Raw genomic sequence first — 15,105 nt, 5'->3', positions numbered from 1 at the left:
AAATTATATCCATTCAATGCCTGCTATTTGACCTGCCTATTGAAAGAAATTCAGGAATTTTTTAGGAATATGTAGTAACATGCAGACATGGAGTATGTGCAGTTTCATGAAAAGAATTGAGTGTTATAGTTTGATGTTACACTTCACTGGTGTTTACCTTCATTTGTTCAATTTTTCTGTATCCTGCAGGTATTTTTGATGGAATTCTCTCCCCACAGTTAAGCAAAGACAGTTCATGAAAGGCCTCCGTAAAAAATCCTATATCTGTAAGTACATTAATCTGTGAAAAAATAACAGAGCCTTTGATTTAAATAATTTTCAATTATCCTTACCACTCAAAATAAAATGTATTCAAAGGTAATTTGCTAGTAGATTTGGCTACTGGAATAGTACATTGATGGAGAATGTTATTCAATGGAAATAAATCTTTTACATTTTATAGTAAATAAGTGAAATCTCAAAGACGGTTCTTTCACTTTTAAAAACAAAAATGAAAAAAATCCAGAAACACATTCTTCAAAAACTTGCTCCTGACAAAGGAAAAAAATTTAATTCAACTGGCTGGAGCTTTGAGTTTCAGTCCAAAATCAGCCCCTTATCAAAATCTATTTCATAGATTTTACACATCTCTCATAGTACTCAGCTACTCTCCCTAACCCATATCAACATTCCCTTGAAAGTTTCTAAAACCAATAATACTTTGACTCTTACTACAAGTTAGATTCCTTTAAAAAAACCCAAGTGATTAAAAACCCCAAAACAAAACCAACAAGCAAACATTAGTGAAATGACAAAAGTCTGTTCCCAGAAGTCTGACAACCTGGTTCCACCATGATACTAATAACAAATCCAGAAGTGAACATTGTGAACAAAAAATCATTTATTTGTTGCACTTGAGAAAACATTTAAAAGCATGGTAGAACAAGATAAAAAATACTGAGTAAAAAGTTTGGATCTAGGAGGGAAAGTCTTATGATCATATCTTTAAGGAGAATGCTTGTTAAATGGAGAGTAGAAAGAAATGATGGAAGTACAGTCTCTGTAGGACATTAAAAATAAAACTGCATAAATAACTCTACATCCTACTAACATTAAGAATATACATAATAATTGCATTTAGAAAGTAGTCCTATTCTATAATCTATTGTGCTATGAAACGCTAAGCGATAGCTGAACTTTAAAGCATTACTTTTTGTAGTAGTGATATATGAAGAAATATTAAATAGACTATATTTAACCAAGAAATGAAAAGTTTATTTGAAATACAATGTGCTGTGATAAAAAGAAAGTTTGTATGATTACCTTGAAGATTCTTCCTTCAATACATTTAGTTGGGTCCTTGCAAATCTCAGAAACAATGTATTGGTATAATGTAAACAATGGTAAAATCTGTAGGAAAATATTAGGTCATCTAGTCATAAGTATCATAAAGGGTATGGTTATAGAAATGTATATTGTAATTATATATCACAAATATATAGGTAATACAGGAGTACTGCTTTCACTGACACATAAGAAGACTGCTCTTACGCTCTATGAGGGATGAATGTGTTAAAAAGTTCTTCAGCTGGCTAAAGCTAACCCTAAAAAGTTCTTCAGCTGGCTAAAGCACATATACTATCTTATATGTGATTCACAATGTAGAAAGTGAAGTTTCTCCAAATTATTGTCTATGTTCAAGGTGGGTTTTCTTACTATAACACTAGTGAGCAAGCCTACTGGAAAGATGTTGATATAAGGGATTTCTAAAACTGTCGGCATTTTGGTGCCATATTTTTTTCAGTATAAGTAACAGGATAATAGAATTCTGTAAGTTTATAAATAAACACAGTGAAGTCCTGCAACTAAGTGAAATGATACCAACTGTAAAATAAACTGGATGGTGATGGGGCTTATTGGCAAATTTATTTGCATTCATTTCAAATTGAAAGTTTTTGTAGGGGCAACTAACAAAAAAATTTTAAAACTGAGTTCTAGTAAAATATAAACCCCCTGTATTTATTATTACTTAATTTTTCACAAAAACCAGATTCTTTCCTAGTAGATGTATTTGCTTATTGAAAATGAAAGAACTTCCAAAGTTTAATTACTGTTCATCCTTTACATTTTTCTTCACTATAAAATGTCCCTGAACTTGGAAAATGCTAACAGCATTGTTACTTTTTTTGTCAAATGCACTTTTAGTTTTCATAAAGTAGCTTAATACTTCTGAATTTGGATTACAAATGCTTGAAGCAAATGTTTTAATTGTAGCCATACAGTTTCCAACCAATATTTTAAGTAGTTCAACAAAATTAGTCTTTGAAGTCTTATTTTTGAATCTTGAGGTATTTTGACTTGTGTCAAATCAACTTAGTGCCCACCATCCAAAACATTCCCACACATTAAGCATTCAGCGGAAACAAAACTCTCATCCTGCTGAAACTGCAATTGCTTTGACCATGATCTATGACCTGGATCTATATTCTGCTAGTAGAAGTGCAGAAAGAATAAAAAATGTGCATGGCCACATGAAGCAAACAGTCAAATTAAGTGTGCCTGCCTCCAGGTAACTGTCTGCTCCTTGATCTCATTAGATCTCCCATAGTGAGGGCAGTCAGACAAAGCTTAATAATGAAGTGGACTCCAGTAAAGCAGGATGGGAAGAAACAACAACAGGAGGTAAGACAAACACTTAGCCTGAAGTTCCAGGAGAAATCAATCCAACAATTGGCTTGCTGACAAAAAAGGGGTAACACCTTGCTGCCTCCTCCTCTCTAACTCCTCTCCCGTTTCTACACCCTAACCTTTCCTTACTGCCCTGCTGCCAGCCACGCGATCTTTTCCCCTCCCTTGCACTGGCTCTGCCTCTTGCAGGACCTTTTCATAAGTGGATTCAACTCATTAAAGCAGGAGAAAACTATCTACTTTTTCTACTGGGGAGTCTTCTGTCATGCTGAGAGTTGATTTAGAGAGGTGTACAATAATTGCTTGACATGAAAATATAGTGGACCTTGAAATGCAGCTTTGTGTAGAAATGCGTAGAAATGCACCTTTTTCAGTACTAGTAAGCCATTAAATCTATTTATTCCAATGTACAGCACTGCACGTTTGAAAGAAGTTGGATTAAAGTGGAAGTGGTCAGTCAGTAAATGGAAGAAATAAGTACATGATCAACGTAAGAGGGAAGCTGTAAAAACACTGTGTACATAGGAATAAGAGAATGTGAGAAAGGAGAAAGGCAGAAGGGACTTTTGTTTACTGAATGTGAAAGTAAAATTATTGAAAGCGTTCTGGACATACTGCATTTAAAGTAATTCTCAGTACAGTGTATTTCAAACTGTATATAATAGGAAATTTCCTCTAAAATGCCTTAGCTAAGTGGACGATGTATTGTCATCTTCCTGAATAAACAAGTACCCTGTATATTCTAAAAATTGCAAGCAGCAAGCTATACCTTGCCTACCTCAGTGCCACAGAACCTAACCATACAGGTATTTTGCTAGAGCTTCTGATGTCTCTCATAAGTACATCCACACAAAAAAATAAGACTTGATGTCTTAAAATTCATTTCCAGAGTATAAAAATAATACTTACTATTAAATTTTGTTTTGCACAATGTAGTTCAAACATAAGGAAATTCAGACTTGCAACTACAGTAGAGATATCAGCTCTGTAGCGATCAGAGAACAAGTCGATACCAGGAATAAGCACATTTATTTCATATTGTGCAAAGTCACAATCAGATGTCGGATGTGGAAGAGAAGCTCTAAACAGGGTCTGAAAGTAATAATAATGAACTACTTGTGAAAAGATGTATAGGCATTAGTGAAACACTATAAAACTCCAACCCTTAAGACTAATAAATGGCTTCATAAATGAAACTCAATGTCTTAAGTATCCAGTTGTTCCCAGACAAAACCATGAAAAATCTTTTGTGAACTTGTGTGAACTTGATGGAGAAAAAAAAAAACCACCAAGCTGTAAATAGTCTAAGGACAGTATTTCATAGAACAAGCAAAAGAGAAAAACTAATCTAGGTGTAGAAAAATAATCATGAAAGATTCCTCAGCAAGTACTCCCCAGGTAATGAAAAATCTTCCTGAAGAGCCAATGGCATTTCTCTCAGATTCCAAGTTAAAGCATCACAAATAAATCTCTTGAAGCACTGGAAAAAAAATGATAAAAAAACCTGTAAGAACCCCTAAATAAGGGGTTCTTAGAAAGATTTCGTAGAACATTCTTAGGATAAGCCTCTGATCAGCAGACAGAAAGAACTTAATAATTTATTTAAACATCTCCATAATCAAGAAAAACGCATAGGAAAAATTTTTTGAGATGATTCTGGGGATGTGTTCAAACATTTCTTTACCAGATCAAAGATGTTTCACGGAAAATGTCTTCCATCAGAAGAAAAATCTTTTTATTTTCCCCACAAGTTGAGAAAGCTAGTTTGATTTTACTTAGCCTTAAGTCCTTGCCCCATGTCGTGGTTTAGCCCCAGCTGGCAACTAAGCACCACGCAGCCGCTCGCTCACTCCCCCCTCCCCCAGTGGGATGGGGGAGAGAATTGGGAAAAAACTCGTGGGTTGAGATACAAACAGTTTAATAGGACAGCAAGAGAGAAGGAAACAACAATGATAACAACAATAATAATACTGACAAAGGAATGTATAAGCACAAGTGATGCCCAATACAGCGATTGCTCACCACCCGGTGATCAATAGCCCGTCCCCGAGCAGCGATTCCCACCCCCCAGCTAACTCCAGTTTATGTACTGGGCATGGTGCCATGTGGTAGGGAATGGCCAGCCTGGGCCAGCTGTCCTGGCTGTGTCCCCTCCCAGCTCCCCAAGCACCCCCAGCCTTCTTGCTGGCCAGCCAGCACGAGAAGCTGGACTGTCCTTGACTACTTAGCAACAGCTCAAAATATCAGCACCTTATCAACATTTTCTCATCCCAAATCCAAAACATGGCCTCACACTAGCTTCTGTGAAGAAAACCAACTCTATCCTGGCTGAAAACAGGACACCCCGCCATCACCTCAGCCATTGTTTCTGGGAGAGTTACTGACTTTAAAGGCAGTTAAAAGCTAGTTCCACCCTAGTTCTGCCTTTAACCAGGTCAGCTAGTGCAGCTTAAATCATATAACTTAAAACTGATGTGAACTTGGAGGAAGTAAATGTTCCTTCTTTAAAAAGGGAGGACTGCTAACATTGTCTTTGATGTTGGATATTCCTTCCCAACTGTGTTTATCTTGTTGTAATTAGCAGTGATATGCTACAGAAATACGCATTTACATCCTCAAATCTGATATATTAACAAGTCTAAAGCCTATACCAAAGGTGGAATTTAAATAAGGTTATAAAAGCTTTCCAAATGAAGGAACAAATTACGGGCTTGAACTTCACAAGGTACAGTGACAGTAATTGATTATATTTTTCAAGACACTCACCCCGCAAGCTGCTGCTATCCCAAGTAATATCAAACTCACGTCAGTCAAGTCAGAATTATTTCTACTATTATACAACTGGAACAAATGCTTACTACTATTTCTGTCAAAAGGAGGAATCAAAATTGTTCAGCTTTGTATCACCAGCAATTACAGTGCTAGAAGCTAGTCAAAATTCTCCTTTACCTTTGTTTCTTCAACTTGTTCTCCCTTTGCTTAGGAGGTTTTTAACATGGCCTAGCACAGGTCACACAGCCACAATCATAGCTGACACAAGATGTTAGAATGTGGCATTGGTTTGTTTTGGAATAAGCCAACTAATTTCATGATGCAGCACTGGGATGAGTAAGCATTGATGCCAGTGGAATATGACTGGCAGAATACTTGCAGTTCTTTTTCCTATCTCACTTTTGTTATTGGTATATTAAAACTTCCTTTTAGAAGTAAACTGAAACACTTATTTCCTCTATAGTTGGTTTCTGAAAGTTTGAAAACTTAATTTTAATGACCTTATTTTCTTTGTAAATGAAACCGAATCATTTTGACTATCTTCTATTTTTAGAGCAAACTTCTTATAGACCTGAGATTTCAGTACTACAAACCAAAAAAGATTTAAAAACTTCTTTTTCTAAAGAGTCTGTTCTCCTGGTAGAAAATTTATGACAATCTACTGAAGATTCTGTACAGATCTGACAGACAGCACTCTGCTATTGTTGATGCCATCCAGCTCTTCCTGAGCACTTCAAGAACACTTCAAGAGAAGAAAAAAATATTTGACTGCCAAATATTTTAGCCATCTTCACTTTTCGGTATTTCATTATTTCTCTGAGACACTAGCCTCTTTGAAGTGATAATTTTTAGGCTATAGTACAGAAATAATTTTAAAAAACAGAGAATAAAACATCATATCTAATGTGCATAGATTGTCAACTACCTCTGATCTCCAGTTTTCCTTTACAGTCAATATGAAAACAGAAATATTTTAATAGAATGTTACTAAGATTTAAATTTTAAAGCAATTTGTCAACTTCATTAATTGTAACTGAAATTGTCAACTACCTCTGATCTCCAGTTTTCCTTTACAGTCAATATGAAAACAGAAATATTTTAATAGAGTGTTACTGAAATTTAAATTTTAGAAGCAATTTGTCAACTTCATTAATTGTAACTGAAATTGTATTCTTACCTTAAAAAGTACAGCAGAAAAATAGCAGTATTTAGTTCTTAATCTCATCTTTGATGTTGTTATGTACCTAAAGTACAACAAATAATAAGAAATATGAATGTGTCCATCCAATATAAATTATTCAAACTCTTTTTTTTTAATCTAGTATAATAATGATACACAATCTAGATGTTTTCCATATTGGAAAACGGCTCCCTGTTCTGTAGATAAGTGCTCAGCCATGCCATGCAAAGAAAGAAGCATTTGACCAAAGACATGCCTAGACAAAGGGAATTGTCTAGATTCTCTTTAAAGGAAAGAAACAGGCAATCTAAGTGCAAAATTAATCTCATACAAAACTAGAAAGATAAAGCAGGTCAAGCAACTCACACCTTAAAGTGTATTTCTTTCCATAAAGGAAGCCTAAGATAACTAGCACATGTGGACTTTCACATGGTGGCTGTCTAGCTAGATTAAATGAATCCCACACAGTACCTCATCAAAGCTTTAAACCATCCTGGTAGCAGGGTACTCCTCAGGTCTACAAATCTTTAATACAATATTAGAATCCTTTAATCTGCATTTTACAGCCTGAGACTAAGTTGTTCTAGAAAGAGCAACTCAAGGGAAAGATGTTTAAGAGCCCAAGTCTGGTCTGAATAGAAAATAGCTGCCTGAGGGAGAAGCCAAGAGGATAGCTCCCTCCAGACCCCTGCCAGGATTTGGAATGGACATACTAGCTGTAAAGGGATAGTATACAGTGCAGCAAGTATGTGCCACAAGCATCTGTGAAAGCAGCTAGGGATTGGGTCTTGCCTAATTGGACCTGAGACTGCACCACAGACCAGAATTAGAAGAAGTGTGGTTTAGAATCAACTTAAACTCACTCCTTTTCCTCTTGGGTGCTAATTCTGAGTGTGGCAATGTCATTTCATCTTGAAATACCCATGCTAATACTTTAAAAGCTACCTTAGTTTACAGATATTTTACAGTGCTATTAATATGACCTGTTTCTCAGGTAAGATAGTCTACTCAGATGAAGCTCTGCCCTTTCATGGGTATAATGCATCTAAGGTTATTTAGAACTGGCTTAGGTATTTCTAAATTGTGTATTTTGTACATTTTTAAATTGTACAATACATTGAGGAATAGCTCAGAATTACATCCATAGTGTTTTACCAGCAGTCACGGAGTACCAGACAGAAATATTTATTGATGGTAGACTTTAACACAGTAATGCAAATTTCATTTAGCTGTAATTCACCAGAAAATGAGCACTTTAGGCAGTAAATTTGCCCTCAAGATACATTAATATTTAATATGTGCAATGACTTGGGAGATGTGATATTTCAATTGAAAATCAATATGACTGTAAAATCCTTGTGCTTATGACTTTTTATCATTTTGTTTTATTTCAATGATCTCTCCGTATGATATACAGCTGCAATTATGATCAAAGATGAGCACCCAAGAAAAGGGAACAAACAATATTCTCCAAAAGAGCAACTTTCTCCCTGAAAGGAAAAATTCCTCTGTTTTTGATGAGTCTTTCTTATAGCAGCTCATCAGTGTTTTTAAATTAATTTCAAGTTGCCTACCGTCCTGGATGAGCCATTTCTTTAAAATATGAAAGAAATACAATAAAATAAAAAATACTTACTGAGCTATCTTAGCCACTAAGATTGCTGCATGTAAACATCCCCAAACTCCAGCCTGAGAAAGAAATTTCTGACTAATATCAGTTGATTTTCCAACTGCAGAGCAGTCTGTAGCATTTTTTGGAAAACCTAACTCTTGCCAGTTGCTAAGAGCATCAGCAATGTTGAGTGTTTCATCAAGGGCTTGACACCAATATTTGAAAGCAGCTCTGTAACACATAAAAAACGTTCTCATCATATTGCTGACATTTTCCAAAGTGGAAGATAAGACTCGCTTCATTTTACCTTTATTGCCTGAGATATAACTAATTCTGATTAGGTCAAAATCTGAAATACAGTTTCTGCAACACAAAAAGATACCATTCGTGGTCAACAGACTTATTGGGACTTACACTAAAATTAAATTGTCAAGCAATAGATATTACTTCTTAAAAACACATAGAGATGCTTAATTAATTTGCTTAATTACAGTTAGCTAGCTAAGGAAAATAAACGATTTATAGTAAAAAAGACTCTCAAAATATAGGTAATAGTGTGTTAGACGAAATAAGTTATACGGATTTGAGCACAAGAACTTACAAGACAGTTCAAGGGTATATGAATGCCAATTAAAAAAATGAAACAATGCTCTTTTTTAATCCAGTAACTGTGTACCTTTTGTTTCCAGCATAAAAGTGAAGATTTCCCAGTTCATGTAGAGCCTGAACCTTGAGGTCTCTCTGGTTATTTATTTCAAGGATTCCTGTTATTTATTTTTTAATCAATTAGAAAAAAATATTGTTACATCGTTAAATCATTTACTCAATCTTGAACAAATTTTGCGTGAGAAGTAGACATGAGTTCATGTATTCATGTAATTCAATGCATGAATATTTTTTGAAGGATTTATTAGGCTTGTGTATTTTACCTTCAATTGTACAATTTCTTATTTCTACTAACTTTAAAAACAACAGTAGGATGTATTTATGGACCTGTTTACCTAAGATTTTGTATTTTTGCTTTTTCAGACCTCTCAAATTTCTTCCTCTTCAAGGATAAAATGGGAAGCAGGCCATTGGCCCTGCTAAACAACACTGCCTGAATATAGCACAGTAGCACTGTCCCTGGCTCATTTCTGGATCCATTACTTCAAATAAAACCACTTACGGCATCTGTTGACCTGCTACACTTCACCTGTCTTGTCATAAAGCAAAACCAGGTAGTAGTGCTGAGCTGTAACTGTATGAGTAAAGCCATACTAGAATGTAAGATGGACGCCAAGCAACTAGGTCTCATATTTAAATGCACAGAATCCGAAAGGTCTATTTGCTAGGAAAAAAACTATCATGGCATTAAAATGAATCTGCTAAACATTACAGCAGATTTTTAATTTGGGATTAATCAGTATAATACCACTGAAGTAATACTTTTTCATAAGATGAGATAACTGTAGAGGTTATGAACCAATTAGTGGCTTGTTTAGGTCCTAATGCAGATTTTCTGGATCAACAGAAAGAACATTGTGTATTTCTGGAAACCAGCTTTCAGACAGTTATAGCTGTCTGACAGAGGAAAATAACAATGGAATAAACATATGAACTCAGATAGCCAGAATGATATTACATCTTAGCTGTAAACATAAATTTATGAAAAAAAATTACCAATTGTTTGTTCATAGGAAGAGATAATTACTGAAAGCTGTGACTGTGGTATTGGTTTACTCTCAACTCTACTGGAGAAATTAAATTGTTCTTGAGAAAGGTCATGTGGTGTTGGTAGAAATATCAGTTCAGCTCCCACATTAAATTCCAGCCTTCTGGTTGAAGAGATATGACTGCTGATTGTTCTTCCAACATTTTCTAGACCAGAAAAGTGATTTATATGATCAGTTTTCCAGCACTGCAAATATTTTCACACCACATTACCTGAACAAATATACAGTTCCTGTGTACCCTTTTTTTATCTGGTTTCCTATGCTATGATTCTGTCTGTGTGTCTCCTCATTAAACTCACTGGACATAACTCATTGGTCAGTACAAACAAATGAAAATATGTACTGTGTTAGACAAAATAAACTTGGGAAGATCTGCCAGCCAGTCCTCTGACAGAGGTTTGACTACAGACAGACAAGTGACACAGTTGCATGAAAAAAAATTTATCAACCAACCATGAGACACAAATCAGGAAATCAGGCTTAGAGATTGTGCTTACAGAACTTCATATATAACTTCATATTCTATGTTTTTTTCTAATTCACAATAACAATTAAAACTTGAATTTTAAAAAATCTGTTCCTTTCACTCTCTACTATTTTAACTGCATATACAGTTTATTAAGTGAGAAACTCTTCAATAAATAACCCACCTTGTGTGTGTGCAAGAAATAATGAAAGTAGTTTTCTGCTGTGTCTCAGGGCTCTGCTGTGATATTTAGATTTTTGTAGAGTTTCTCTAAAACATTTCAGTGTATCATTCACATCAAGAGGTACATGAACTAGGGCTTTCACTTGACTGCGATCTAAAAGGAATTAATAATTATGGAGAATAATTTTTCATTACATAAATATATATTTTTAGTAAATCACCCTGCAAAACAATTTCACAGCTTCAAAACTAAAATATATTAATGTAATTGCCAGCTTTGTTTCCTGTTACATTATGAATTAAAGCAAAATTATTACCTACCAGGAACACTTCTGAGCATTTATATCTTTATCAATGTTACATTTTAGTTGTCACATGACATCTATATTCCCTGAATTCCATCAGCTCTCTGCTCTGAATTCTAGTGTCTGAAGTCTGGAAACAAATCTTTTACTAGGACCGCTGATTCTATTTCCTACAACTATCATAGTTTCTATGTACCACGCCTGTGAGTTCGTATGCTCTCTGCACTGAATGCATAACATTATCTACTCTTCTTACATACAGCATTATTTATTGTTCAATGACTTTCTTCAGCTGAATTCAACACAAAGCCTTGTGTGCAATGCGTTGACACATCTGTGATATGAGGAACTATGCTTTACAAACTTCCATTAATGACTATAATATTTTAATCCTGACTGAAAAGAATAACAACTGTGGGTAAAAGACGTGTTTTGTCACCTTATGGTTCACTTTAGTATTGCTATTGATTCTATCTATAACAGTGCAGGTTCACATTAACTTCTGGGTATATGGCTGGATATCCAACAATACCGATGTAAAACTGGAGCAAGACCACAAAGAAAGATAACTCAACATACTACAAGTCATCTGGCATATGGATGACAACAGACACAGTCTGAATACATTTGGAAAGATCTTGACAATATTACTATCCATCCAAAATACCAAGAGTAATAATTGGAAGACAAAACTGAGTTTATATTAAAAGAAACAGATTTCAGGGGCAGGGGAAGACCTGTGGTAAGGAGGAAAACAAAAAAAAAATCCACTATGAAAAAAAGGAAGGGGTTTGGGAGAAAAGAGAACGCATGATACTGAAATGTGCTCTCACCTGTATAATCATTTTTCATCTCAGGATAGCAAAAGCATCCAGGAAAAATTCGTTCACTAGCAGAATAGGCAACAGGCAGCTGTAATTTCTGCCCTATGTAGTTTCTGCAACTCATCTAAAAAGCAAGTTTTGTTTCATGATAATTGAATAATATTCAGAAAAATCAATGTTTGATGCTTAAAGTATCTAAATAGTCATATAACAAAATGAAAGAGGACTAATTTACAGAGACACCATAACTAGTACCCTTGTCAGTAAGAGGTGAAACATTCACAACACCTAAATATTGGATATAATTTACAATTGTTTAGATGTTAATGAATTAAACTTGTATCTTATTTGGTATTTGCCATAATCATGAGCAACTCGTTGATGTTCAACAAATATTCCACCTTTCTCTGTCTGGATAAATGCATGCTTGCAAAGAACCTGCCAGTGTAAGTATGTCTAAAGAGCACATTGCCTGTAAAGCGCAATGTAATGCTGCATAGAGATACACAAAATAGCTCTAAGCAAGTAAGAGAAGCAGTCTAACCCTGTCAGAGAATCAAACTTCCAGACTTCTACACGGGCTAATCCGGCATAGACATTTTATTTTGCTAATGTAGCTACCTCACTTCAGAAGAAAAAGAACCACTTCAGAGGTAGTTCTAGACTCTCTGAATGGCATTGCATTGCGAAATGTAGCCATACCCTCCAAATTTCTAATTTGATGATGTCTTTTTTGAACAATCTTTGTTACTATTAACTGACATTGGTCTTCATTCTGTAAATTGTCTTTCAAAACTATGATTACTTTTCCACATTGCTCAGATTACAGTGGTATGTGGTGGTTTGCCACACTGCCCTTTTTTTCAACAAAGGACTATGTTCTGAATGGCAGGGCCTGAAAGAAGACAGCAGGAAACAGCCTTACAGAAAGAGAGGACAGAGGACCTCAATTGCCCTTTGCAAGCCGGGAGTGCCTTCTGAGTTCCTGCAAGCCCTGGGCAACAGTGTGCTGTCTCTAGGCAAGGCAGTGGCTCCTGAACTCCATGTTCATGTTCATAAAAAGCCCATTTGGAATTCCAAACCCCATTTTCCCCCCTCTCTTTCAAGTTCTGTGTTCATATTAGTAATAGAAATATATTAAAAATATCAAACATGTGACTGACATTAGCAAAACTTCTTAGAAATAACCATTAGGTTAAAAAAAGGAAAATCCTAATTTTTAATAGCTAATTACATGAAAAGTTTCCAAGTGGCACTGTCAGTTTACTAATTATATAGAACCATGGCTTTTAATGAGAGGAACTTGCTGAGCAGCTTAGGGGTTTTTTGTTGGTGATCAATTTTTTAAAGTTTTTTATTGGTATTGTCAGTGTTTGGGTTAACTCAGTTTGATTAATTTTGATCTTTAAGAGCAGTGTTCCAATGCAGAAACAAAGTAGTCTCTTTGTATTTAACTTTAATTGATCACACAGATTGCACAATACCCAAACAAATGTTTTCAGGTTAAAAGAGCGGCATCAAAAACTAATACAAAATTAGATTTAGGCTCATAATATGGAACAGGTACATTATGCATGGAACAAACATTCTCTGGATCATCAAGTCCAGACCTCTGTTGCTGCTAGAATCATGTCACACAAGACTTTTTTCATGCACTTCAATCAATTATGTTCATTAATTTATTATCATTTACTATTTGTGAATATTATGAAAAAACATATTAATCTAATCTCTATACTCAGTTCACATGAAGACTCAGTGCCCAAAAAAGAAATCTGTGGTTCACCTTATGTGCATTATCACACAGATATTTTATGAAACGAGGTTCATGGCTGTCTGGGCCACTGAATTGCTGTATCCTTTCCAGAAGCTGCCTCTGAGCATACACCAGCAGCGGACTCACTTGTTCTGTGTATCTCTCACTGAAAAAAAACAAAGTATAGCAATTAAGCAAAATAACAGCATATTTAACTATATAACGTTGAGTTTTAATTTTTATTAGAGTTGGTGTAACTTACTGTGTAAATATGTTAAATTGTACAGCTATGTGTACCAGTGCTTCCCACTTCTTCATTTGATATAACAATTCTATTGCTTTAAGAATCAGGTTACATATCCATTTCAAGTCAACCACATTCACATCATCCAGGGGAGACTGTGGATGGAGATTAGAACCACCATTCTCATACATAATACCTCCTAAACAACTGGGAATGCAGAAGTCTCCTTCAGGATCCACAATCTACAGTGAAGAAACATTATTTACCTGTTATTTTCAAACTTGTTTTTAGGAAAAATCAAATTATTAAGATTAGAAAATACTGTAATCCTCTAAAAACTTGTTACACAGAATAAGTTGGAGATATCAGAATATAATGCAAAAGAAATAAAACTATCTCTACTGAAGATGTGATAATAAAGAGTATATTGTCTTAATAAAAATAATTTTTACCTTAAGAGACCCACTTGCTTGTAGCTCAGTTATCATATCAATGATCATGTCTGATGCCAAATAAAACGGCAACCAGATGGTGTTCCTAAGAAAACCCCTGGAAATGGGAAACGCCTCTGTATGGGAATGCGAATGGTTAGCAATCAATTGCAATTCTTGAGTATAGTTCCAAAGTTCTCGGCAAGCATTTTGAAGCAATGTCCAGTGGCCACCACGGTGAGCAAGAACCTATGCATATCATTGAAAATATAATTATACTTTGGAAATACAGAAATTAAAAGCTTCATTCTTTTATTGAAAAGCTTATGTATAACTAATCTTTCAAAATTACAGTCTATGGATCATCTTTAATAACAGATCATTAGATCATTCAATATTTCAATTTATACAAAGCATTATAGAACCTTAATTTGGAAATTCTCATAGAAGCACTAGTTTATAATTGAATTTAATTATTGCTTTTGGTGTGAGAATAAAGAATAAAAATTAATTCATACCACCTATACATGTGTTTCTACTTGGTTTTAGAAGGGTTTATGGGAAGAGTAGTCAGTCTGCATTTCCTTTCAATCGCTGGTCCTTCTGTTTATACTACTGAGACATTCACTAAGACCCGTAAAAGGAAAGTTATGTCTGCAAGTATTTTCAGAATGACTTAACAAACAGGAGAAGGAAAGTTACAAAGACGAAATGAAAAATAAAACATTTATATAAATCATTGCATGTTTCATAGAAATATACATTATGATGGGTGATACGTCTGACATTTCATACACTATACTTGGATATTTTGCAGAAGATGAGAAATTATTGCTTTTTCCCACTGAACTTTTTTTGAAGTTTCTTAAGTGTGGATTTTATTAATGTAGAAAGTACTAAGTATTGTAATGCAATGCTTCGTAATAAATAAAATGTTTAATAAGAAAGCA

The 15,105-nt window shown here is 34.7% G+C and overlaps 1 protein-coding gene across 1 annotated transcript in view; it reads right to left on the bottom strand.

Annotated features, from left to right (window-relative positions):
- CFAP54 (cilia and flagella associated protein 54) overlaps positions 1-15,105 on the bottom strand; it is a gene marked incomplete at both ends in the record, with an annotated part of 116,936 nt that overhangs the window by 36,164 nt on the left and 65,667 nt on the right. The window contains 13 exons of the mRNA XM_082010865.1: positions 158-280; positions 1,303-1,389; positions 3,577-3,759; positions 6,617-6,683; positions 8,256-8,462; positions 8,908-8,995; positions 9,894-10,091; positions 10,597-10,749; positions 11,734-11,848; positions 12,789-12,833; positions 13,511-13,646; positions 13,743-13,966; positions 14,177-14,404. Of these exons, the coding sequence (XP_081866991.1) occupies positions 158-280; positions 1,303-1,389; positions 3,577-3,759; positions 6,617-6,683; positions 8,256-8,462; positions 8,908-8,995; positions 9,894-10,091; positions 10,597-10,749; positions 11,734-11,848; positions 12,789-12,833; positions 13,511-13,646; positions 13,743-13,966; positions 14,177-14,404 (1,854 nt within the window). The remainder of the gene's footprint in view (positions 1-157; positions 281-1,302; positions 1,390-3,576; positions 3,760-6,616; positions 6,684-8,255; positions 8,463-8,907; positions 8,996-9,893; positions 10,092-10,596; positions 10,750-11,733; positions 11,849-12,788; positions 12,834-13,510; positions 13,647-13,742; positions 13,967-14,176; positions 14,405-15,105) is intronic.

The sequence above is a fragment of the Phaethon aethereus genome (genome assembly GCF_964289735.1).
Source record: "Phaethon aethereus genome assembly, chromosome: 1".
Taxonomy (NCBI): domain Eukaryota; kingdom Metazoa; phylum Chordata; class Aves; order Phaethontiformes; family Phaethontidae; genus Phaethon; species Phaethon aethereus.
Note: the sequence above shows the minus strand (reverse complement) of the source record. Positions and strands in the feature narration are given on the sequence as shown.